This window comes from Aquila chrysaetos, chromosome 24, assembly GCF_900496995.4.
Source record: "Aquila chrysaetos chrysaetos chromosome 24, bAquChr1.4, whole genome shotgun sequence".
In the NCBI taxonomy this organism is placed as follows: Eukaryota; Metazoa; Chordata; class Aves; order Accipitriformes; family Accipitridae; genus Aquila; species Aquila chrysaetos.
The window spans coordinates 10,971,171-10,997,388 of NC_044027.1; the positions used below are offsets into that span (position 1 = coordinate 10,971,171).

Sequence of the window (26,218 nt, forward strand, 5' to 3'; positions counted from 1 at the left end):
AGCAGTTCTCTGCTAATCTGTTATGCATTTAGACAAACAGAAATAAGGTCTTAGATGAAACAGGAACCATGGAAGATATTCATCTCAGCAGACAGACAAGTAATCCAGAAGAATTTTTTTCCTGAAGTAGAGATTTAGGGTATCATGAGCAAAAGCTTCTGAGGGACTTAATAATATCATTCCCATTTTCAAAATACATTTAGATACTTGGGGGGTGTCTAAATATTTTGTTGAGCCAGTAAGGTATATAAGGCACAGAAAAACATTCTCCACTTTCATGTATCTCTGTAACAGTGCTGATTCTGTGTTGATGCAGTAACTGTCAACTCAAGCAACATGAGGCAAATAGTACGGGAAGATTGATGGTGATTGCATTACCTTCCCAGAAGTTTGGATTGGTATCCAAGCCTCTTACCTGTGACAAAGACTTCTTTCATGGGATCGCTTTCCATGTCACCTCGACGAGAGATGAGCGTCACTTCATACTCTGTGTGAGGCCTCAGGTTTCCAATAGAATATTGGTTTTCATCTTCAGAGAGGTCAATGGTTGTCCTGTCCCCTGGAATATCCTTAGGGCCATAAGTGAGCTCTATGCCTTCAATTTCAGCCAAGGGTTTGGACCACGTGATAAGAGCTGTGGTGTCTGTGACATCTTTTGCCTCGATCTGGCTAGGGGCATCAAGCTCTGTTACAAAAAGAGAAGACGGTGTTTTTTAAAGAAACCTTGCCAGAAAGCTCATACACATTCCTGTGCTTTTAATTGCTGATTCAGAGCAAAATTAAAATGAGTGGCTTCTACCAACTGAAGCTTATCTTCATTCACTTTCTTCCTTTACTTTCTATAGCTGTAGAAGAAAGTGCCAAATGGAGTCAATTCGTCAGAAGCAAATTCATCAAAATTCATTAACATCAGAAGCTGCCAAAAGAAAGACAAGCAGGAACCCTAAGAGGTTCTCCACCTGCACAATAGAAACTCTCCTTTAAATCATTTCTTCATGCAAATATCACCACAGTGAAAGAAATTCTATTTCCTGCTGTTGTACATTTTTGCTACCTCCTAGCTAAACATAAATTTCCTTTTCTTTTTCGAACAGGTAATTTGGAAAGGAATTAATTTCTCCTCATGTATTCTTCATTAGCAGCTCCACTACCCCCCTACCAATTCACAGTATAGAGCTTGGCTTTCTCTTTGTTTAAAAACTCCCTAGGCTACACCAAACAGCAGTTGTTTTATTGGTGGCACTACACCAAATACAGGTTGTGCTTACTTGTGGTTATCACTCTGGATAGTCCTGGTCCTCTGGTATTGTTTTTCACTATATGAAGGGATACATTATACTGTTGTCCTGGTGCCAAACCTGGCTGCATATAAGATGTCTCTGGCCTTTTCAAGCTGCTAGTTATATCTCCATTATCATCCTTTTTCTGTAACACATGAACAATCAGTTAGTAGAAACAAAAAATCCAGGATCTTTCACTTATATATGGCCTCTATACAAGAAACACTGCTTCCTTACCATATTACGGAAGACTAGCTCCCAGCCATCAAATGAAAAGTTCAGAGGATCCCACTCCACCTGGACGGATGTTTCTCTAACAGATTTGAATTTCAGACCTTCTGGAGCAGGCAGATCTGTGACAGAAAAAAAAGGATATCATTACATAAGCAACAAGTTCCTATAAAGAGGGCACTGGGGCTGGGACATCTTTCCACCACTATAAATATCTACCATGTAGGTATCTGCATCTGGGATGTTTAAAGCTTCACCACAGCCAGTTATTCTGTTTTTGGAGAGACATTCTTCTGACCTGTTTTAGATGTCACCTTAGAGTAAAACGAATTTTGCCCTAGAAATCTGTTTTTTTTCCCTCTTGAAAGAAGCCTAGTATGGACATTTGAAGTTATGACATGAATCCTGCCCCAGGTCTCTAAAAATGAGCACAACGACAGAAGTCAAAGAACATCTTTTGAAGCTGGGATGTTTAGATGTAACTGTGGTGTGCACAATACAAAAAGGAAGATGAACAACAAATGAACAGACAGGCAGATAGAAAGTAAGTTGTGGTAAAACACACTGAAGATTCAAAACAAATACAACCTCCATTTTAGTCAAAACAGTTTGAATCCCAGTGATTTCATATTGCTTTTTTACATGCTGCTACATTTTTTTTTTCTTTCAGGAAGCATTACCAGATTTTGAAAATGTACCTTATTATGAAGAAGGCAAGGGTCTTAATTTACAAAGACCCCATGATATTCACTGGGAGGCACTGCAGAGAGCAGAAGAGCTAGTGAACTGTACTTTTAACAGAGTCACTGGTAGTGGAAAAGAATAGAAAATGAAAGTGCAGAAGGCTGTCTTTGTCCAGAACAGAAGATTAGTTGAAAATAGAAAATACATAAGAAATAATACCCCCAAAAAGGGATGCAAATAAATACATACTACAGAGCAGACAAAAGAATGAATACAGGGAGTATTAAACTCACATGTTGCTACTCTGGCACTGACTGGAATACTCTTCTTGTTTTTAAGGATTGCAAAGACACGGATAAAGTATTCTACACCTGGCTCCAGTTCATGAATAGTGGCAACTGTCTGGTTTCCTGGCACGGTGAACTGCATATCTAAGCCACCACTGCTGGTAGGGACATAGGTGATGAGGTACTCATTGACGAGATTCTCATGCTTCCATTCCAGATTTACAGTTTTATCTGTTACGTTTGTCACAGTCAGCTCAGCTGGAGGAGACACTAGGAAAGGGAAAAAACCAAAACACACTTATAAGAAGTTTTCAAGGCTCAGAAAATAACGACTTGCCCAGTTTCACATTTTCCCAGAAGCAGTTTATAAGAATCATCTAAGAAACAGGGAATGGGGAAGCCATGTCACACAATTAGCCACTTGAAGAAAGGAATGTTCAGCTGATGAAGACTACAGACATTTCCAAAAGTCACGGGCCAACTTCTACTCTCACACTTGCACACAACCTGTGTTCCAGCTCCTCCTCTCATGGCTACTGCACAAGACTACTATAGCTGGGTCCCTAGGGGTTCAGATGTTTAATTCAACTGCCAGCAACACATGATTTTATAGCTGGAAGTCCTGGGGTTTGCACAGATTTTCCAAAGTAAAATAAAACATGATTATTTTTGTGAATACTTTCAATAGATTACTCCACATTTGCACATGCAAGAGCACAAAATGTGGCTTAGGAGTCTTCCAGAAGGAGGAGATGAAAAATGGGAATTTCTTTTCAAGGGTATTCATTGTCCTTTATAATGTTCCCAACCCCAAAGTACTCTTTGATTACTCTACAAAGATCTTAGTTCCAAAATTTCTCCCCTGGGACCTACTAAAGAAAACTGCCTCATTTATAGCGTAATCCCTGTCATTATCTAGCTGCCAAAATTTTCTATCAATTTCCATAGAGTCAGTGGTACTGGGAAACTAAGCATGTGGCTTTATAGCTGTTTCCACTCCAGCTGATTCCATGATTCTACTCTAAGCTTTTGTCAGATCTAACATACACACACACATATACATACACATATACAGATATATATATATGTAAATATAAAATCAAGTTTTACTTTAGTTAGAAAAAATCTATTCGAATCTAATCTAATCTCTAATCTATTGAGAGATAGCCAAGGCCCCTGTAATAATCCTGAAATCTTGCACTGCAATATTTGCAACATCTGGCATTTCCATTGTGACAGTTGTCTCATACAGATCACTCAGATAGAACAATGTTATTTTCTGTGTGTGCCTTGCCTCCGCTACACCCTCTGCCTACACGAGGGCTCCAGCTCAGAGATCTACCTTCAAAGCAAAGTCGCTGAGCCCTTGGGGTCTGTCATTGTATATTGTCAGTGCTGTGTGTTTCATTTTCATCTCCTACAATAGTGATGGCATTGTAAATGCAACCCCCTTTCTTATTGATCCAGCCTGAGACTGGAAACCAGAACCTGGCTGTAAGAAACATTTGATACCCAGGCTCTTGATTCATGGGCATTCATTATCTACATTATCTCATTTCTGCAAAGCCTCATTCTTTCGTCAAAATTTGGTCCATATTCTTTAGACTAATCCTGCTGAATACCCAGTAAGAAGATTCAGCATACATCTCCCTCTTCTCCATAGCTAGAACAGTTTTTTTCAGATACTATAAGAAACTGAAAGATCATGGTGACAAATCCCAGCCAGTGCTACCTACAGCCCCAGTGACATTGTGGTGGGAGCAAAACTGGAGATAACAAATGGATTGCATCACCATTATCAGCCTGTTGGGTTGCTGACTACCAGAAGTGACCAGCAACCGCTACACTATATAGCCCTGAAAAGTAAGGGAGCCCAAGAGCTTGCTACTGGTGGTGTTACTTCTCTGATTCAGCTGTTTGGACTATTATAAAGAAGAGTGACAACAGGGCCCAGCTAAGGGAAAGGTTCACAGAACCTCCAAGCCTGCTGGATGGACACAGGGAATTACCCAGGGGAAGCAGTTCAAAAGGGACATTGCAACCTACCGTCGGAGCAGTCATCCCCCATGTAACCATCCTCACAGACACACCGTCCGTCGACGCAGCGGCCCACATTGTTGCAGTCGTTGGGGCAGGACCGTTCACGGCAGTCCTCCCCCGTGAAGCCCTCATGGCACACGCAGCGCCCATCGATGCAGCGCCCGCGCTGGTGGCAGTCGTTGGGGCAGGACAGCTCGCCACAGTCCTCCCCCGTGAAGCCGTTGTCACACTCACAGCGCCCTTCCACACAGCGCCCACGGTTGTGGCAGTCTTCGGGGCACCGCAGCTCCGCACAGTCCTCCCCTGTGTACCCTTCGTCACACACGCACCGCCCATTGACACAAAGTCCACGGTTGTTGCAATCGTTGGGGCACCTCAGCTCGCCGCAGTCGTCCCCGATGAATCCCTCGTGGCACACACACCGCCCGTTGACACAACGCCCACGGTTGTTGCAGTCGCTGGGGCACCGCAGCTCCCCACAGTCCTCCCCGATGAATCCTTCGTGGCACACACACTGCCCGTTGACGCAGCGCCCGCGGTTGTGACAGTCGTTGGGGCACCGCAGCTCCCTGCAGTCCTCGCCCAGGTACCCCTCCTGGCAGACGCAGCGCCCGCCCACACAGCGCCCACGGCTGTGGCAGTCCTTCGGGCACCTCTTCTCACTGCAGTCATCCCCAATGAAGCCCTCGTAGCAGACGCACAGCCCGTTCTCACAGCGCCCGTTGCCGTTGCAGTTGTTTGGGCAGGTCAGCTCCCCGCAGTCCTCCCCAGTGAAGCCCTCCTCGCAGAAGCAGGTCCCGTTGACGCAGCGCCCGCGGTCGAAGCAGTCATTGGGGCAGATGAGCTCGCTGCAGTCCTCGCCGGTGTAGCCCTCGTCGCAGACACACTCGTTGTCCACACAGCGCCCGCGGTTGCGGCAGTTGTTGGGGCAGAGGGGCTCGCTGCAGTCCTCGCCGGTGAAGCCCTCGTGGCACACGCACCGCCCGCTCACGCATCTCCCATGCACGCTGCACCCCTGGGAGCAGAGCTCTTCACTGCAGTCTGTGCCTGTGTACCCCTCAAAGCACACGCAAACCCCATCCATGCACTTGCCTTGGTCGTTACAGTCAGAAGGGCAGGTGGCCTGGCTGCAGTCCTCACCAGTGAAGCCTTCATTGCAGATGCATTTGCCCTGGACGCAGAGGCCCCGGTTGAAGCAGTTACGTGGGCAGTCCGGTTCAGAGCAGTTGGCGCCTTTCCAGCCAGGCTCGCAAACGCAGCCGCAGATCTCGATGCTGTAGTTGCCATGTCCACTGCAATAGGGTGTTGTGTCCAGGCGACCTGTATCAATGATCCAAAAAACTCATTACTCCCCTTGGCTCTGGGATGCGTTAGGCCAGTGTGGCACACACGACTCAAAAGGGGTCCGATTTTCCTAGCTCCCTGCAGGACATAATTTCCAGAATCACCAAAGCTTTTAAATGAGAATACTTCCTTCTTTCTCCAGTGAGATTTAGTTTACCAGGAACGCTTTAATTTGCACTAATATCAGGGAAGAGCCCCTGCCAACTACTTGGTAAATGAGCATGCTGGATTCCTCTGCCCTTCTCAAAATCCCTCTTCCACTGACTGAGCAGCTTTTCTGACTGCTTCATTAAGGCATGCACCATGAAGCATTATTCACCAATTCACTGCAGAACAGAAAAAGCCAGGCAGCATGCTATATCATCAACTGTGAGACCGGCTCTGTGCTTGGAGGGACAGATGACTACTGAGAAGACCTGTGTTTTCTCTCTTGTATGACCAGTCCCTTACCTCAGTTTAAAAAACAGCAGGAAGGATACCTTTTTCTCCCCTTCCCTAACTATTTGTGCTTGTCTATTGCTTTATGTCCTGCTGTATTTTTATTGGTTTCTATTAAAGAAAACCTGGAAACGAAAACAGTAACGAACAGTTACATTGGCAGCTTACTCAAGGGGACAAAATGTGGAGCCAAGAGCTTGGACTGTATGAGTTTTAATCTTAACTCCAACACAGATTGTCACCATGCTCAAGTGCCATATATGCTCAATGCCACAGCTATAAGGCGTCCGAGGCAGACTTCCGACCCACAGATTCATAAAACTGCAAAACTGTGAATGAATGTATCTTGCAAGCTGGCCAAATACATTCCCAGTTTTGATTACATTTCAAATTCAACAGGTTGACTTTTGCTCATTCTTGAAACAGACTTGAGTATCTACTTTAAACAAGATCTACAGCCAGCACAAGAATTTCCCCAAGAGCGGTTCCCCAGTCTGCCTTACCTTCTACTGCCTGGGAATTAGGACAGCATCCAGCCCCGCTGGCACACTGCTCCCGTAGGGAGGATACCAGCCCCTCCAGTTCCTCTAGTCTGCTCAGCAGATCCTTAATATCTGGGGCAGCTGCACAGCCACAGGCCCGGCGGGGAATGTTAATACGGTGCGTGAAGACAATCTGGTTCTCCTCATTCACCGTGTGCTCCTCGTAATTCTTGATGGGCTCAATTTCTGCCTTCAGGTCTGCATCACCGCTCGCTGTATCCAGGTCCACCGAGCAAAGGGAGCCAACAGGCAACTTAATGTTGTAGACATGGTTAAAAACCACAGGCTGATTATCCTCTGGCAAGGTCACGTTTAGCCCAGTCTCCCGCTTGTGCCGGATAATTCGCTTGATGAGTCCACCATTGACATGCTGGTACAGCAAAGCTAAGATCGCACAGGCCAAAACCTGGGTGGGGAGTCCCATTGCTGCGCTCAGGTCCTTTTCAAAGCTGATGGAGTCTTATATAAGTTTGGCCTTCGTAGTCTGGGGCAGAAATTGGAGAGCCAGTTCAAACCAAGTTGGATGTCCTTTCCTTTCCTGGCACACTTATTACCTGAAAGATGAAGGAGCGGTGTAAGGGATGAACTGCAGGTACACCACCCAAAAAAAGGCCTATGGCACTGAATGCATGCTGGCACCCTTAAAGAACATGGCTGGGGTGCCACTCAATGTACAACCTCACTTCACCCAAGCTGCTGAGCTTGCTCTTATATATAATAACATTGCATTACCTTGTTTTCCAGGATCTCAGTGTGTTTGTGAACAAAATGTCACAAGACACGAATCTTGAAGGAAGCTACCATAATTTCTGATTTAGAGCAAGTATAGTGGAGTATGGAAGGTTTAACTGCCTCAAGCAGAAGACCAGGGCAAAGAAGCCTGCTGATTCTCATCTCAGCTGAAAATACTACTTTCAGACAGAGATAGGTAAAATAAATATATGTTGTGTTATGATTCAACTAATGTTAAAAGTCTCTATTTCCTTCACCCATCAGTCCACTGCTTGAAGGTTACTGAAGGCTGGATCATGTAAGAAACTCAAGGCATTGTCAAAAGGTGTATCAACACTACTAAGCTCATGACAGCCCTTTTCCATATGCTTTAAATTATTCTAATTGCTTGGGAATCTGAACTCCAGGGCTTGTAGCCCAATAGTGGGTTTCACTATACTGATGATTTGTCTACAGCATGAAGATAAACGGAGCTCTCTGGAGAACCCTGCAGGTTGAAGGTTCTGGTGTCAGTGCTTATATCATAGCTAGCAATATTTTAGCATAGAAGTAGTGAGGCACAACAGAAGATGAGACTCCAACAAGGGAGACACACAGTAAGAAACAGCAATAAAAATACACGTGTGCGCACACATGCGCACAAAAAAGGGAGAGGAAGAGAAGGAAAAGAAATCCTTTGATGATTGAGGTCCTTCAAGAAAGAGAGAAAGCTTTACATCAATACAGGTGTAAAACCATCTTTTTAGCAACCAATACACCTTTTCACTAGGCAACATTTCCCACTGTCTGATCTTTCATCAACTATAATACAATAGCTTAGCTATGATTACAAGCACCTGGCTGGGCTGTACTAGCTCTTCCTGAAACTCATCCTTTTCAATTAGCTTCAATATTTCCTCTTCCTCCTCAGTCTGTACCAGTTCCTTTCAAATGATATGAACCAGGGGAGCTGAAAGACATCTATTGACTTCCATGCAGAATCAACCCTTCAGCATGGAGAGTGAGAACCAAAAGCACCTAATGGACTCACTAAACAAGCGCACCTAATAAATGTCATCTTAGCATTTGTTTTTTCTTTCTACTCCCAGAAAAGCTTGGTTAAATGGTTAGGTCAGTGACTGTGCTTTCACTAGTTGTAAGCTAGTGAAATGCCAGTAGTGGAGGAAACAGCAATTTGTTCTCTAAACACTACTGTTTTGATGATAATTCATTTGTCAGATGAGAGGCTAGCTTATTCCACCCTCCTGCTTTCCCGAAGTGTAGAGATCATTTTTTTCCCCATGCTATCCCAGCTGCTTTTGTGAAAGAATGACAATAATACATCAGACACTTTACTGAAGTTAGGGTTTTTGTAGACAATGTTGAGCTCACAGAGAGTGAACTTCACCCCTTTTTATTGGGGAATAAATCAGAAGTAAACAAGCAGCAGTGGAGGCTTTTTTCTTGTAATGAAAAAGCATTCCGCTTTAAGCCATTTCTAACACTTACCCCATTTGTTCAAATATGTCTGCAACCCCTGTCTGCACCAGAAGAGATCACAAGGTAGCTAATAAAGAATAACAGAGACAGACATGATCCAGATCTCATTTGTGACTCGGGCCAATCCCTAAATTGGGTTGCCAGTTCATGAAACATGTTCAGGACAGTATGTGAAGTGGGATTTTACTCTCAAGCACTCCCACTTGCAGTTTGCAAATTGCTTTCCATGCTATGAGATTCCCTGTGCTATATACTTTTTGCCCTGAGACAAGGTCATATAGCTAAAATTGGTACCTAATCCTCAAGTAGTTATTTAAGGGACAGGCTACTTGACAGATGCATCACCAATGGAAAATGGAACAAACTGGAAGCAGCTCTGTAACTAATTCTCACTGAATTTTAGTAAAAGTCGAGCATCAATTTCCTTATGGCTTTTGTAAATCCCAACCTACAAGAATATGGGCCTTGCCCAAACCAAGAAAATTGATTGTAGTTTTTATGATGACTGACGTGAGTTTACATATTATTTTATGATGGTACAAACTGTGATTTTTTTTAATATGCCTGGAAAATGAAAAACCTGCTTCTGACAAGAGCCACTGTCACGTTCGCTATTGATGAAAGCCACATGAACACCATTAGTTTTACTGGATACTCATTGCATTAGAGTCAGCCAAACCTCTCAGCCTACAGATGATACTGGGAGACTTAATGCATCTTGGCTGACATACTTTTGAAGTTTATGAAGAAGCATTGTGGTGATCTAGAAGAAGCATTCCCCAGTGTCTGATCTGCGACCTCTGTGTTTTGACACCTAGTGTGATATCTGAGCTAATTCAGTTCAGGTGTTTCTCATCTGATCTGTCAAGGACCCAGCATGATTAGCTGAGCTCCACTCCTAGAACCGAGATCTACAAAACAAGACACCTTTATACAATTATTTATACATTAGTCATATTTTTGGCTGGAAGAACAAAGATGACATCCTTCTCTCCAACTCCCATTCCTCAAACATATCTAAACAGCTCAGACCACAATGGACCACCCAGGAGCAGGCCGCTCTAGAGAGAAATGGAAGCCACAGCAACTGTCAGGCTCTGTTGTTCCTTCATTTTTCCCCATTTTCTTCCCTGCAGAATGGTTCATGTAGATTGCATTTTAAATCTACCTCTTGGAGATATCCTCTCTGTATTTTCTTTGCAGACATCAGCTGCTGGATTATTTACAGGCACCTAAAAGTGTTGCACCAAGAGTTTGCAAAAGATGACCCTTCCCATCAGGAGTTTGGCCTTGCTGTAATGCATATAAAAGGAGCTGGGTGATGTTTGTAGCATATCTCTCAGGTATGTTGAGAGGCTTGTATGACCAAGAATGTGTCCATTTTTTACAAGCAGTTTGTCTAATATGGAATATTACTCATCCTAATGAACTGTGCTGCTCATGTCTTCATGCTGTCCTAACTACAACACAACTGCTTCAAAAATCTTGGCAATGATTATGCAGTTGGTCTGCAAAATATTCTGCTTGTCATGCAGAACCATAAAGTCTAGAGCTCATGTTGTCCCAATCTGATCACCGGCATCTTCCCACAGCCATCACCCTCATTGGGCAAGAGTTACCTTTTACTTCTCTCCTGTTCCCTTAGGCACGACCACAATATAAATAATAACAAAAGGTGCTGTGGCCTCTCACACATGTCTTAAATTTCCTTGATCTGGAGTGACTTCCTGAAGGATTGAATTTTGCAGTCCTGTCACTTAAGGAGTTGCATACTGTCACCAGATAAAAAATAGATCCAAGAGTGTATCTCTTGGAGTCATCTGAGACCTTCTGTGCACATCTTTGGTTCCAAGAACACTTAGGTACATCTGAGTACAGCTTGTGCAGGTACAGGCTGAGCCATGAAACCTTGGATCACTAACACTGGATAAACCAGCTATCGTCATAAGAGTACTTTTTTATTTTCTTAAATTGTGCAAGATTTTTAGAGCACATAAACTTAAGGAGTGGTATATCTGAAATTATTGGTCTAGATGCCCAGGATAGAGATCAGTCTCTCTCCCATAAATGTGCTGTCCGTATCAATGCGACATGGGAAGAGAGCATTTGGCAATGGCTCAGCCACCATGGCATTAGTGGTGTTGAAATTTTGGAATCTCTGCAAGGAGAGTTGGGTTCAAGTTCAAGTCAGAAGAGTAAGAAGGTAATACACATTTTTTTCACGCCATCCACAGGCTAAAGTTGCTGTCTCCTCTCCTCGATCTTGGCTGCTAAGAGCATGTTAATATTCACGTTAGAGTTTTTTTGGCCTATTAAAAAAATAGAGACTATGAATTGAGAAGCTAATCATGGCATCTATGCAGTACCAGCTGATGCAGAAAGAAATTCAGGAAAAAAATTTTCCTTGTTTTGTATAAACTCTAACTGTAAAAGTTAGATGTTATCCAAAGAGGAAAAAAAGGCTGTTTCTAGAAAAACACTCCTTAAAAACTTGATCACTAGCTAGTAATGCTCTTAATAGTATGTGGTGGAAGTAAGATGGACTGTCAATAGCACAAAGGAAAGGAATAATTTTCATTTCCACTGGAGCCCTTTCATCTGAGGATCTGAAAGCACATCATAGTCTGGCTGTTGACAGCTGAAAAAATTTAGGATTATTTTTTTGTTTAGATATTCTGCCCCCCCCCCCCCCCAACTTTTTCAGGACCTTTCAATTTAATTAGAAATTTGTTTCTTAATAGGAAATTTTCAATCAATCTTGAAAAAACCCCAGGAATCCTGACTCCTGGGGAATACTAAGCAAAGGTAATGTATGAATATTTTCCTTCCCCAAAGAGATATTTGCTGGAAACCAGCAGGTGTGAGAAACTAAATTAATGTTTGCATAGTTTGAAGTTCTAGTGTACCACTCTAGTCTCTCTTGCAAATTCAGGAGTGGCAGAGTTGTGAGATGATTTGTGGGTATGTGGAGCGATAAATATGCAAATAAGAACCGCATGCAATTTTAATCAAAACAGATTGCAGCAATGAAGAAATGGAAGTGTTAAAAAGTATCTCAGCTGTCCTTCTTAAAGGAGGCAGAAGGCTGATTAGATTTACTCAGACACCCTCCACATGTCATGACTTGGAAATTAGACATAAAAAAGGCAGGAAAAAAAAGAGAGAAAAAAGGAAACAATTCCTCTCTAAACAGATACAGCCAACATTACAGCAGGAGGGGATCAAATATTGTCAGCATATATTGGATTCAAGAACATCTTGTTAAAATCTGCATAGAAGTAGCAATGGGCTAGATCCTGACAGAGAGGAAGACTCAGTTGGAGAAGAGCCATAGCCCTCTACAGAAAACACAAAACAGTGCATTTTTTAGGTTTGTTAATTGCTAACCCCAAAATAGTTTTCTGTGATCTGTTAACTGAAGAAACTTCATGTTTCAAGAATTTCCATCAAGGCGTAATCTGGCCATCTGTTCCCTCAAGACTGGGGTATCCAGCAGTGCACGTGTGTAGGCACTGGCATCATGATATCATGGTGTTCTCCTCTTTATCTATTGCCATACGGACAAAAGAGCCACATTAGGAATTTGATCTGACCTGGAATACTCTCTCTTTGCAGACACTGGGAATTTGTGTATTTTCTACAAGGAATACAAGCAGTGCTATTACAGAGGATTCATAAATTGAAACTGTCTGCCAGAGTGCATTTTTACAAGCCAAGGCTTCAAAAGATGCAACCTTTTAAAGAAAAAGTGCTAATGTAGCTTTGCCAAGAGCATGTGACTCTTGAGGCTCCAGGCATCTTCTCAAACACAAATGGATTAAGTCTGAAGTAAATTGAAATGTTCTCAAAGAAAGAGACTGGGGGTGGGGGCTGAAAGTTTTGACATGGCAGGCCAAAACACGAACAGTTCTGACTTCATCATCGTTCACTGCTGTTTCCATACATTCGTAACTAGAGAAAATCATTTTCTTTCCATTCCCAATTCCAACAAGGCAAAGGAATCAGCAGGATACTTAGTGTAGGTCAAACTACATTAAATCACAGTGGAGAGCAGAAATTCATAACAGTCCTAAACCATCAGTACTGAATCTTTCCAGCAGAAATGATCAAAGCCAAATTGTTGCTTTTTTTTTTTTTTTTCCCTCTTTATTTACATTACATTCATTCTAAGGAGAAGAATTTTAAGGCAGCCAAATCTAGAGTAATTCACAAAATCCCTTGTATTCCCCAAGGCTCACAGAGAAGGTGTGTGCAAAGAAATGTTGCAACTGTTTCAACACCAATTAGACATCACAGGTATGAATAGGTCCCTAGGATGTGAAGCTCCAAAGGGAGAGAAACATAATTCAGAAATTTTCTTCAAAGTCTTAGACTGACTGCATGAAGAGAAGAGGATCATAACTACTGAAGAAGAAGAAAGAAGCTGATTCCCCCATTCTTAAAAGTTCTAACAGATAAAATGCAGTGTGATAAGCTGTAATCCATCCAGTTTCCAAGTTTCACTGTGAAGACTTAACTCTAATCTATGTTCAAACAACTTCATTTCTACCTCCATGGCCAGTTCATGAAGAAAAAACAGCCTGCATATACTCTACAGTTTTCTGTACAAGAAATACTACATCTGGAAAACCTGTAAACAACTATGGACCTGGACTCAGTGATCTGCCCCCCACCCCCCACCCCCCTTTTATAAATAACAAAATGCAAAGGCAGTGATTTGAAAACCTTTGCCACCCCACCCTGCTCCAGATTTGCAGATTGAACCTATTTCTGGAAGTTAAAAGGAAAGAAAACCATTAACCAAAAAGATCTTGCTGTCTGTGGATGTCCAACAATAGTGAAAAAGAGGAAGAAATCACCCTTTGGAACAATTGCATGGAGAAAGAGGCAGAGAAGAAACAACTGGGAAGGAAATTTTAAACTACTTTTTTTTAACTAAGGAAGTATGTAGTATAAAGATACAAGGTGGTATAGGTACTAAAATCCACTTTCTGTTACAGAAGTGATCCAGTGACGCCCATAGCTCCACAACAAGGGCCCCATGGCATCCATGTCTGCTGTAGGTGTGACAGAAAGCCTTTTCTCCAAAAGGTTTTGTAATTATAGTGGACAAACAAAGTGTCATTCCTCCACTTTAGATATGGAAAACAGACACAGAGAGGGTGGCACTGAGACACCTGAGCTCCTATGTATTTTACCCACTGCAAGACTGAGGAAGCTGATCCAGCTTTGCTGAGTCCCATCACAGTAGTTCAAACACAAGCACCTCCCAGAAGGCATTTATAGCACCTTATAGCACCAGACCCTAATACCATACTTTCCTGTTCACAAGTTTGCCTTTGTGACTTAAATCCTTTTTATTTAAGAGCAAACTGGCAGTTTGTGTTTGATGTGGGTAAGCATCCACAACTCAGAGCTCTGGATACACCCTGAAGCCACCTGTGTTTGTTTCATCTAGTGCTGGCACCGCACATTTAAGAGCAGCCCCCTTCATGGGGCTGAGAACTCTTACAGATAAGGGCACTTTGAATGCAGAGGTGGGAACTGATTTGCACAGTTAATTCATGATTGATTTCTGAGCTCTCATACATTAGAGTTTTCATGTGCAGAATGCATCTATCATACGTTCTGAGGGCCTTGCCCATGCCACTGGAATTACTAATAAAAACAAAACAAATGAACCCTACAGTAGATCCAGGTGATCACTAGAATTGCAATCAGATTTATACCTCAGGCTGTTTCAAAGAACAGCAATTAAAACAAATACACAGATATTTTTTGCCCCATCCAGCCCCTGAGGTCCTGCATTAAACATCGCTCAGCTAAGCATGAACTCTTCACTCCAGTTAATTTTTCATCTTTGGCTTCAGCTCTAAGATGACATTTCTACTTTGGGGAAGCTGTGTAGTTTCTGGTTCACAGCTCCTACCATACATAATCTTTAAATAAAACCATTTGGATTCATTTTAGCCTCCACCCATTCTACCTTGGCTTAAAAGCAGCATATAGACAGGGCTTTGCCAAGGCTATTTTGGAAGGAATTGTAATTAATTGCTTTGTGTATGTCCTGGTTTCGGCTGGGATAGAGTTAATTTTCTTCTTAGTAGCTGGTACAGCGTGTATTGGATTTAGTGTGAGAATATGTTGATAACACACTGATGTTTTAGTTGTTAAGTAGCGCTTATCCTAAGTTAAGGATTTTTCAGTTTCCCATGCTCTGCCAGCGAGCAGGTGCGCAAGAAGGTGGGAGGGAGCATGGCCAGGACAGCTGACTCGAACTAGCCAAAGGGATATTCCATACCATAGGATGCCATGCTCGGTATATAACTGGGGGGAGTTGGCTGGGAGGGGCCAATTGCTGCTAGGGGACTGGCTGGGCATCGGTCAGAGGGTTGTGAGCAATTGCATTGTGCATCACTTGTCTTTCTTGGGTTTTATCTCTCTCTCTTTTTGTTATCTTCCTTTATTATTATTGTTGTTGTTGTTGTTACTGCTACTACTATATTTTATCATTATTATTTTTTTTTTTATTATATTTTATTTTACTTTAGTTATTAAACTGTTCTTATCTCAGCCCACAAGTTTTGCTTCTTTTTTTTTGATTCTCCTCCCCATCCCACTGGGAGCGGGGAGGAGTGAGCAAGCGGCTGTGCGGTGTTCAGTTGTTGGCTGGGCTTAAACCACAACAGTGTACAATTTAGAATTTAGCAAAGGCTCATATTTCAAAGCCATCAGCATGACAGTGCCACAAAAGGGGAAGGAAAAATAACCCACTGAGGCCAACATCCATAAAAATGTGAAAGAGCTATGGTAAATTCTGAATGATAAGCATAAAAGGAGCCCCATGAGAGACTAAACCTTCTGTCATACAGTGACTATTTTGAGTTAAATTAGCATGATTATTCCATTATAAACTACTTTGTTTCAAAAGTTTTGTACTCTTAGCCATGGAAAATCTCTCTAGGTCTATCCTTGTTCAGGATCTCAGAGAGAGAACAGACCTTCCCAAACTAAACAATGAGTTTGGCTGTTTTTCAAAGCAGAGCAAAAGTTCAGAGATCAGAGGTGGTCTTCTTCCAGTATCAGTAACACCTTTGATCAGTAAAGTATTAAATATAATGAGCAAGTCTCGTGAATTAAATTAAAAATTAAGTCAGCTGGCAAAGATACAGCTGGGAGAAAATGACTGCTGAAAACATGCAATAATTAAACAGAAGTGAAAAACAGATTATGTGATGAGGTGCCTGCAATAACAGGATATTGAACTCAACAACCAAGAGGTGCCTTCCAGTTTCATAGTCCTAAAGACTTTTTTGATTTATGTTTCTTAGGAATTACCTGGCTGATGATGAGAAAAGCAAAGAAATTCTGCCTGAACATACTACTGCTGCTATTGCTATTCCATCGAGAGAAAAGGAGCAAGAACTCAGAGGAGAATCAGGCGTGTGGAAATGGCACTGTGCTGGGACTTGTGAGATCTGAGATCATTCCTAATTTCTGGCATGAGTTTAGCCAAGTCAGTTATCATCCTGATTTCTAATAAGTCTTGGGAGATTTGCACCCTAAACAAAGTGCAAATAACTAAACTAAATTGCTTAATTCTTTTTATGTTTCCAATTATTCCTCTAGAGACATTCTTCTGTTTACCCAATATGAAAAGACTTTCTGTGATCTCAATTTTTCTGCCTAAGTTCTATGATCTTCATGCTACAAGTTATCTCTTAATGCTTTTATATACTACCTATATTAGACGAAGCCCCACGTATGTTAAACAATAGTAGCCAAGTGGCTACAGTTCTTAATAAGGTTTAATCACAGTCATCTTCTAAATAGGCCACAGACAGGAGACAAGATCAATGGTGAAAAAGGCAAACTAGATGCCTTTAGAAATTATACAATCTGGCTAGAACAGAGCTGCTCTGAAACAACTACCATGGTTTTTAGGGCTGCTGGGTATAAGATACTCTTGTTAAGGCCATGCCTATGCAATTATTTATAGAATAAACTCAATGCTTCCTTTGGAGCCATTCCAGAGACCAGACACCATTGGAGGAAATTAAATAACAAACCTGTGTTTAACATTATTAAAAGAAGATTAGTCTTACAGAAATGCTTTGTGTTACTATAAGGAGATTTCCATTTCAAGTATGTTGGTGGGGGGTGCAGCAATGGCCCCTGCTGTAGTTTGCACAGCCAGCAGTGCAGGGCAGCAAACAATGTGGCAGAACATGCCCACCTCCTGCTCTGCTTACTGCCCAGGCACAGCTCCTGCAGGATGTCTGAGGGGCCACTAACCCTGACCGTTGCCTCCTGCAGACAATTTCAAAGTGGTAGGTTCGGGCTGTCATGCTAAAAAGCAGTCTGCTGTCCCTTAAAGAAATGTAAAGGCACAGCATGTATTGTTACATGATGCTCTCATAATGGCTTGAACCCTCACTTCATCAAAATGATCATGAATATCAACTGGAAAACCTCAAGAACAAGGGTCTGCAAGATCTGTTGTCCCACCAACAGGTATAACAAGTGTTACACGGAATTCACATTTACAGGATCAGACCCTAAGGAAATGGCATCTGCTGAATCCTAGAATATCCCAGCTTCTCTTGGCTTGTGCAAGAGCCTTATAACTATTTAAACACAGTGGTTTACATGAGAAGCATCCAACGTGGCATTACGTAATAGTTATATATAGCCAACCAGAAACAGGAAGAGACCCATACTAAACACAGGAATCTAAAGCTCTTAAACTCATTTTTGGTACCACCAGAATTAATAAAATTATCTGAGTTCAAAATGAATGAAGATAACTGCTGAGTGACTTAGATGCATAATGCAGAATTAATCATACCATGCTCATAACTTGATGTTTAATCTCTCGTGTAATACACTGTTAAATGTGCGTAATTAGAAACAAATAAATGGTACATCACAGTTCGAGCTGCAGATGTGCTGCCTTCCACCATGCTCATGGGCTCCTGCCTATGGATAATGTGGCTTATACCAAATACGCCTCCAGCTTGTGACTTTGCAGGATCTTGCCTTTTTAGTTAATTTTACTTCAACAACTGCAGAAGCCTTTCCTGACGTTTCTTGGAGACCCTAAAGTCTCTGCTGCAATACCTTGTCCAGCAAAAGCATGCCACGGTGGGAGGCTGCACTGCTCTCTGTGTCCTCCTCTTCATTCACAGGGGCAATACAAGCTTTACAGCCAGACTGGGGTTTCAAAGCACCTGGCTAGAAATCCACATACTTCCTGAGAAGTGCCTACAAAAAGGATATCCTAAGGATATCGATGCTGTCCAATATTAGGTGCTAGACACCCTGAGAGCATCGAAGCAATACAATAGTGTCACTTCTTATGTATTAGGGAGGGATGTGTGCCACCTTCTGGCAAAGGGTTCATTTGGGGAGCACTGCGTGTGACCCCACAAGTGTTCCCAGAGTCAGCTCCTGGCTGCCAAGGCTCTGAGCACCCAACAAAACCAAGGCAGACAATGGGAGCTGTGAGCGAAAACCAGACTTGCTCCACGACTGCAAACCTGTGCCAGAGCTTGCTGGTTCCAGGAGGGCAACGGCCCAAAGGCACGGTCCAGCCAGCAGCTTTTGAGTGCACGGCCGGCTATTTGTGACCAGGAAGATCTGCTTCTTGTGCTGAATTTCCATACACGTTTAATCCCAGTGACTGAGGAAGACATTGGCAAAGCATATGCCCTGCCGAATGGAGGCGAATAAAGCACTTTGCTGCAAAAAGAGCCTAACATTTATTTTGGGTGTGCGATGGAGTCTGAATTCATGTGATAGAGTAATCCTGTCGATGAGGTCATGTGTTCCTCTGAAGGGGCTTCTTTGTAACCCGGGTTAGTTAGCAACGCTTTTTCTGTTATCAAGCATCTGATTAAATTCACAAAAGAAGGGTCTTTAAAAAACAGTCTCAGGCAGAATTGAGAAGTGAATAAATAAATTGGTGGGTTTTTCTTTTCATTTTATCTGACAGGAAAAGGAGAGAGGAATAAGATGGGAAAGGGGAACAAGAAAGGGATTCATTGTTCTCAGATGACAGAACAAAGGTCTTAATCTATTTTCAAATTTTCCACAGAGCCCAACCCTGTGGCAGATACTAGTTATACACATCCATGTGGCAACTTTCACCTTGAAGGGTCATAGTGGACTATCCAAATAGCACAAGCCTCCTAGAAGCCATCCTATGCCTCTCACCACTGGAGTGACACAGCACCCACCTTCTGCAGTATGGAAATCCTTTACCAAAACACTGGGCTTTTGTTCCATTATGGGGGAGGTAAACTAAAATGTGCCCCCAATTTTTATTTGACTTGAAGAAAGACTTAACCCTTTGGATGAGAATATTTTTTGTCCTGCAGCTCAGACAACTTTTGTAATGCTTTGTAGTGGCAGGAACACCAGCTCAGCTCTGACAGCAGGGAAAGAGTGAGTTACAAATCTTTACAAATTTCCCTTGCAGGACACACACCCAAGGTCAGCTTAGATTGTGAAGAAGAGCAAAGCTCAAGTTGTTTTGCTCTGATTTATCTGTAAGCACTCAAAGATGCTTATAAATGGTAAGGCATCTCCTGTTAAATACTTGTACTTATTAGAATTACATTATTTCAGATTAGTTATTTTGTGGAATCATTGATCCTCTATATTAGAAAAAAATTAACTCAGTTCCTCTTATTCTGGATTATTTCATTCAGTATTTCCCTGTCCTCTCCATTGGATATCTCAGCAACCAGACAGATGTATGAAAGTTGGCTTTATAAAAACAGCACTATTAAAGAACTGTGACCAAGTGATGATAAAGTAACAGGTACAAGTGGTTGAAAGTTTTTTCACAACACATATTTTGCCATTGAAAGATGCCATTTTTCATTCAATTCTGAAAACTCAGCAAGAAGAAAACTAAAATATAGTCAGCAGCATTTCTGGAGTTTCCTTTCTCAAGAAAAAATTCCATCCTACCCTGAAAAACCTTTCTTTGAAACCAGTAATTTTTCTGCTATGACTTGCTTTGAACAAAATGGCCTTTTTGAAAGAATAACCACCTCAATCATTTCTTAAACCTCCTTTTTCTAATAAAACAGAGCAGCCTGAACTTCAATTACTAAATGAAAAGTATTATGAAAGTGAAACTACAGTGCTCATGCTCTCCTTCATCCCAGGACAGGAGGAGAAAGAGAATTAATCTTGTATTCATTTACACCTCTAGAAGTATAGAGATGTGCCCACCTGGAAGTAGGACATATCAGTGCATTTTAAAACACCATTACACACCAAACTGAATTTTCAGGTAGCAAAATACTTCAAAAACAGTTGTCCAAGAGCAAAGAGCTTTTTCTTGATGGCTGACTCATTGTCCAAATTACCTTCCTGTTTCTTACCATCTTTGAGGGCACTGATTCTTCAGTTTCCAAGGCAAGTTCTGCTTATTATACAAAAAAGTGTCGTAACTACAGATAAATAACGCTCCCCGTGCACCCCCAAGCATGTTTGGCTGGAAACCATCTTGGCTCAAGATGTGAAACAAACAGCTTGAAAGACTGGGAAAAAGAGAAGAAAGAAGAGCTGGGGAGGGGGCAGGGAGGGGGAGCAGAGGAGACATATACTAAGATTTCTCAGTTTTCTAATTTGATTGTACTGTTCTGGTGTATTAGCCAACTCCACTTTCTCTTTTCCTACAAAGCATGTTAGACCAGCTGGTGAATTTGACCTGTGGCACTCCAGTGATTCACAGCAGCTAAAAATATGTCTCTGTATGATTTTTTTTTTAAATACAGTTTTTGTCTGAGGCAAAATAAGGATAAGACCATGTAAAAACAATGCCGTCGAATGAGTTCAAGGGAATAATGCAAACTGCAGTAGGTTGACTGAAGTAATGTCTCACATGGTTTATGCTGCTGCTTCTTTCTGCCTTAGAGGTGCAAAGCCCAGGAAATTAAAATGCTGCATCTATAAAATGCCCAGGCTTTTTTTACAAATTAAGTTTATTCCCTTTATGATGTGAAGAGGTGAAACTCTGAATGCTGAGCTGAAAAAGCCAAACAAATGTTCATTTGGAGTAATATTTTTTTTAAATATATCTCAGCTGACATTTACAACAGTGGCTTGTATGTTGGTGTGATTTGGGTCCTGCTATTCAGGCAGCCTAAGAAAAGGAGCGAATATCTTCTGGATTTGTCCTGCAGGGACATGTGGAAGATGATGGCAGGCAAGGGAGAATGCAGCTCACTTCTGTTCTACCGCAGTCTTGGTTTGTGGTGCTGTGAGGATGGATCTTTCTGGAGAGAAGAGACTCTCCTTTTATGAAAACTGGGAATACAAACTGCCAGATGGACTTACTAGGGAGTCTGCTGCTGACTGATGGGAAAATCAAAATGGAAATAAAGTTTGAGATGAACCAATATATAGGGCAGCCAAAGAATATGTTCAACTGGGAGTTATAGTTCAATGGAATGGTGAGGCATAGACTGTTACCTTATAGGATCATTGCAAAGTGAGAAATGAATGGGTCTCCCACTGAATGGATTCCCCAGGCCCTGAAAAACTATATATCAACAGTAGTCGAGGCAAAAGCTTCCCAACCAAGGGTCTACCATCTCTGAGTCTTCTGAACTGTAACGAGAGAAATAAAGCTAAACAAAGCTGGCTTGTTAGGGCTGGACATGTGGAGTTCCCACAGAACCACGTGCTCTCGGCAGAGACTCCAGAAGTGCTCACAATCTAGGGATTAATAGTGTGGTCTTGTGGTTAGAACTGAGGACTAAAACTCAGGCATCCTGCACTGAAATTATTTTATAAATCATCTGGTGTGTCTCAGTTTATCCACTGGTAAAACCTCACAGGGGGAATGTATGCCTCAGTGAATTAACTATTCCAAGGACCTCACAGGAAAGGTACTGTCAAATCCCCATTTCCATAATTAAACAACTTGCTGAAGAATGCTATAAAATTGCCAGAATATACATAAATTAAAAGCAAAGAACTGGAGTGTTATCCCCTGCAATGAAAGGGAGAGACAATCACAGATAGGGAAATGTCTTTTGCACTGAAGAAGAAAGTCTGACCAGAGATGTGTAGCAAATATGCAGACAGCTACATGACCGCTTGAAATTCCAGGGTAACAACAGAAAATTGAAGACTTATTCTGAAGCCAAAACATAGGATGTGCCAAGCCAATTACCAGAATAAGAAGATGAATCCATGGAAATAAATTATAAGGTTAACAAAACCCACAGAGAAACACACCAGAAAATTTTAGAAAAATCTGCAACTGAAACAAAATACATGGGGTCCAGCGAAGATTCTTGTATCTACAGAATGCCCTTTCATCTATAACAGTCTCCAGACATTTTATGAAGTCAGAGCAATCATTCATACACACATGTACACACAATATTCCTCCATGATGAGCTGTATCCACCGTTGTGTAGCAACGTCTTCTGCTGTTAAACAACTGAAGTGATTCATGCTTTCAGACAGGAAGTAAAGAAGAATACTACATCCAGCTCAAACCACAGAAGGATTTTTATAAGCCACAGGAAACAAACTAGTTATTTTATGGGGCAGATTATTCAAATGTGTTACATATAAACTAAAAAAGAGAAACAGAATTAGACGAGGTAACTATGGGAGAACTAGCACTAACCCCATCTAGTCTAGCTCTCAGTGACTGAGATGAGGCACAAGTTAACAGGGAATTCAGTGTGTCCTTGGAGCTTGGTTTTTTGTTAAGAGCTCGGACACTTGAGCATCGATTTCTGGAAATGAGAACTCAGAAAAGAGAAACAAAACAAGCAGGTCAGTGGGGTGCTTTTGAGCTGCATTCAGACTCATGGCAGGGTGCACAGCAATCAGCCAAGTAGAGCAATTTGCTACAAACTTGAGAGAGAGAAAGAAAAAAAAAAAAAAAAAGAAGGAAAAAGACAGGACTATGCATCTGCTAAATACTTTTTCTCCCATCTGCAAAGTAATCTCTGTTCTTACTGGAGCTTTCAAAAGAAGAAGAATAAAGCCACTAGCAGATACAGCCCAGACAAAAACTGTGGATTAGAAACAGCAGGACACATCAGTGATGTGAACAGCAACAAAGACAATGGATTCAGAAAAAATGTCACTGTTCTAAAACCAGAAGCAGAACTACAGAAATGGGTCATCTCAGAAGGCCTCCATGGAAAGCAGAAGGGATGTATTTGCACCTTCCTTTTGCTTAGTTTCCCACTGAAACCCCCGTTTGCACTTACAGCACAGAAGTGAGTTTTACCCATTAGTCTCTGAAGACACATGTAGAAGTCTGGACTGTTAAATGTGGAATTGAATTAGATCCATAGCAGAGCTGCCACAGACACTGAGGCCTAGATTAGTGCCTTTTCCAATATAAAAACCCCCTTTCACAGCAAAAGCAACTTTTGCGCATAATCTCACAGCAGAAATCATTCTTGCCTCCTAAGTATGTACTGTACCTTTTAATAAATCCTTTCCTAATAGCAAAAGCATTTGCTTGGTCTCTTGGCTTTTTCCTCCTCATAGCAAAGACACAGAGCTGGAAAAGATCTATGGTTTTCTAAACTTGTCTTTGGAAAGTTTCTTTGCCAAGTTACACTTTGTCAGGAGCTCATTATTTTCTGGGTAGACACTGGAGACTTCACTTTGAATTATTTTGAGGGCTTTGCTGATGCAGTTTCAAACTATGAGGTTTGTGTGCTTTTCTGCATGAATCACAGCAACTTACGTTCATTCCACATACAAAGCCCCGCTTCATTTCCAGACCCTTCTCCACAGTGTTTCTTCCAAAACCACCTATAGGTTTTCCAGAGCTTATTTCACAAAGTTCTAGATGGTTTTGTGATGAGATGGGAACAGCAGAAATTCAGGACTTCTGAATTTTCTTCCCACTCCTTTCACGCTGAGCAAGAGTTTCTAAGAACAAAGCAGCAGCCAATTCTGGAACTAGGAGCTTGGACAGTCTCATTTGTCTCTAAATTTCACAACTCAGGCATCAAACATCAGCTTTTCCACAGAGGTAGGAAATTAACTATCAATACTCTTGATAAATATAATATGAATAGGTGAATAAATAGGTGATCTGCTATAAAAAGCAGATGCCAAATTAATAAATTTACAAAAAATATTAGTGAAAACTATGCAGTAGAAAATAGGATCTTTGCATTTATAAGAATCATAAACCATTGACCTATTCAACAAATACTCACATAGTGTACAAGTGAACAGGCTAAGCACACTGAGACAACATTGCTTTGTACAGCATCTCCGATGAAGCTGTTTTTTAAATTTCTCCTGGAGGTCAAAAGGAAGAGGTTAGCTAAAATTCCACTCCATACACCCAGCATCACACTTTTCCATATTAAAAGTGATCTTAGCTGAAGAAATGTCACATACAGAGGCAAGTGATGTGGAATTCTTTTATTTTAATGACTTTGCTGTAACTAAGAGCACAAATAATCTACATGTATATTGGTCTGGAATAACAAAAAGTGTTTAAATAGTATGAATTGCTACAGACGATATTGGTCAGCAGGCAGCAGGATACTTTCAGAATTCGTTGTGGTTATTTGCAGGCAGTTTGTAATTTTACTTTGATTTAACCATATACTTATTCAAGCACTGCAAATGACATCTCTAAAAATGTCTCAGAACTCAATCTTAAAAGCCTGTACTGTTCTTGGCTACCAGAAATATTATTACTTGCCTCCTGTCATTAGCAGACTTTGGTCGTCATCTTAAAAGAAGCTGGGGAAATATATGGGTAACCCTTCCCCAGACAATTCTTTGCTTTTAAACCAATTATTAGTTTACTTGGGCAGCTTTTCCTTCCCGCCAGAGCTCCTCTGTCCTTGGTACTAGCATCCGAAATGTGCAGGAATGCGCACATTTTTCTAACTCACAAGACCACAGAAGGAGTTCCTTGAAATCTGACTTCCAGTAATAGCCCCCAGGCTAGATATCTGCTTGGCCTAGTTCTGTCAGATGTGGTAGCATCAAGAATTTGCATCTTTGGCAACCGAGGGGAGGGTAGCAAGCTCTTAGTAGAACAAAATATATAATGAAGAGTGAAGATGGAGTGAAATCAACCATGGCTTGGCAAGACAAAATAGAATATATATTAGATTCACAAAATATGAAACAAATTGAGTGCAAGGCATTTGGAAAAAGAGAGGAGACTGTTTCTAAAAAGTCCAGTCTACAGATGTTCCTCAGTGCTCTGATGTAAAGCAGAAGCACGTATGTAATGTAACGGAAAATACAGCCATATACACAGCCCTGAGCAAGTGAATAGTCACAATGGTGACTGAACGTGGACAAAAATCTGTGCTGCTGCTTCAAAAGTCAACAAATTGGGCACTGTTACACTAATGGGAGACTTGAGAGACCTCTACCAACAACATCTGACCTTGTTCTCTTAACCCACAGTGACTTGAGACCTGTCTGTGCTAAAGTCTTAGCTGACAGCAATTTGAGCTGTGGAATAAAAGAAGGGATGTGGAGCTCAATTATGCAGCAACAGATCTCCAGTGAAATCAATGCAATTGTGTCACATGAGAATTTGGCTGGCAGCCTCTGAAGTCTGCATAGGAGAAAACCATCCCCTCAGAAATGCAAGCTGAAGCGAAGCGGACAAGGAATAATGCAGACAATGAAGTGCCACTCTATGCATGAAAAATGCTTGGTGGATTCTAATTTCCTCTCTGTCAGACTAGTTTTATCCCCATGTTACTCCATGAGCAGTAGTCCTAACCTATATGAGCACAAACCAAATCAGATCAGGCCAAGGCATCACCTGCAAAAAGAAATTTCTCTACTCTGTAATAAAGACAATGTCAAGCAGGTATACTATATGCATATCCAACACCCCATATTAAAGTGAAATAATAATTGCTCATGTTAGCAGAAAAAGCTCTCTCGCTAGGTGAAACCACTGAAGTTAGACGGTGTAGACTCCATTTTTATTTAGACTAAGGCCCCCTTTTTGTCAGTGTAGTAGGGCATATTAATAGGATATTAGGACACAGGATTATAGGATATATAAGGCATATTTCTATTTATAGGAATTGCACTTTTCTTACATCAAGTGTGAGTTTTATGTATATACACAGAAATAAAGAGACTTTAAGGGTTCCTGCACATGTTC

General features: G+C 41.6%; 1 protein-coding gene across 4 annotated transcripts in view; it reads right to left on the reverse strand.

Moving 5' to 3' along the window:
- Positions 1-26,218, reverse strand: part of TNC (tenascin C) — a 74,898-nt gene that overhangs the window by 41,460 nt on the left and 7,220 nt on the right. For all 4 annotated transcript variants that reach the window (XM_030000372.1, XM_030000370.1, XM_030000373.1 and 1 more), the window contains exons 2-7: positions 6,808-7,400; positions 4,529-5,842; positions 2,489-2,752; positions 1,518-1,633; positions 1,269-1,425; positions 416-685 (exon numbers count right to left, since the gene is read on the reverse strand). In XM_030000372.1, the coding sequence (XP_029856232.1) occupies positions 416-685; positions 1,269-1,425; positions 1,518-1,633; positions 2,489-2,752; positions 4,529-5,842; positions 6,808-7,270 (2,584 nt within the window). In that variant the 5' untranslated portion in view covers positions 7,271-7,400. The remainder of the gene's footprint in view (positions 1-415; positions 686-1,268; positions 1,426-1,517; positions 1,634-2,488; positions 2,753-4,528; positions 5,843-6,807; positions 7,401-26,218) is intronic.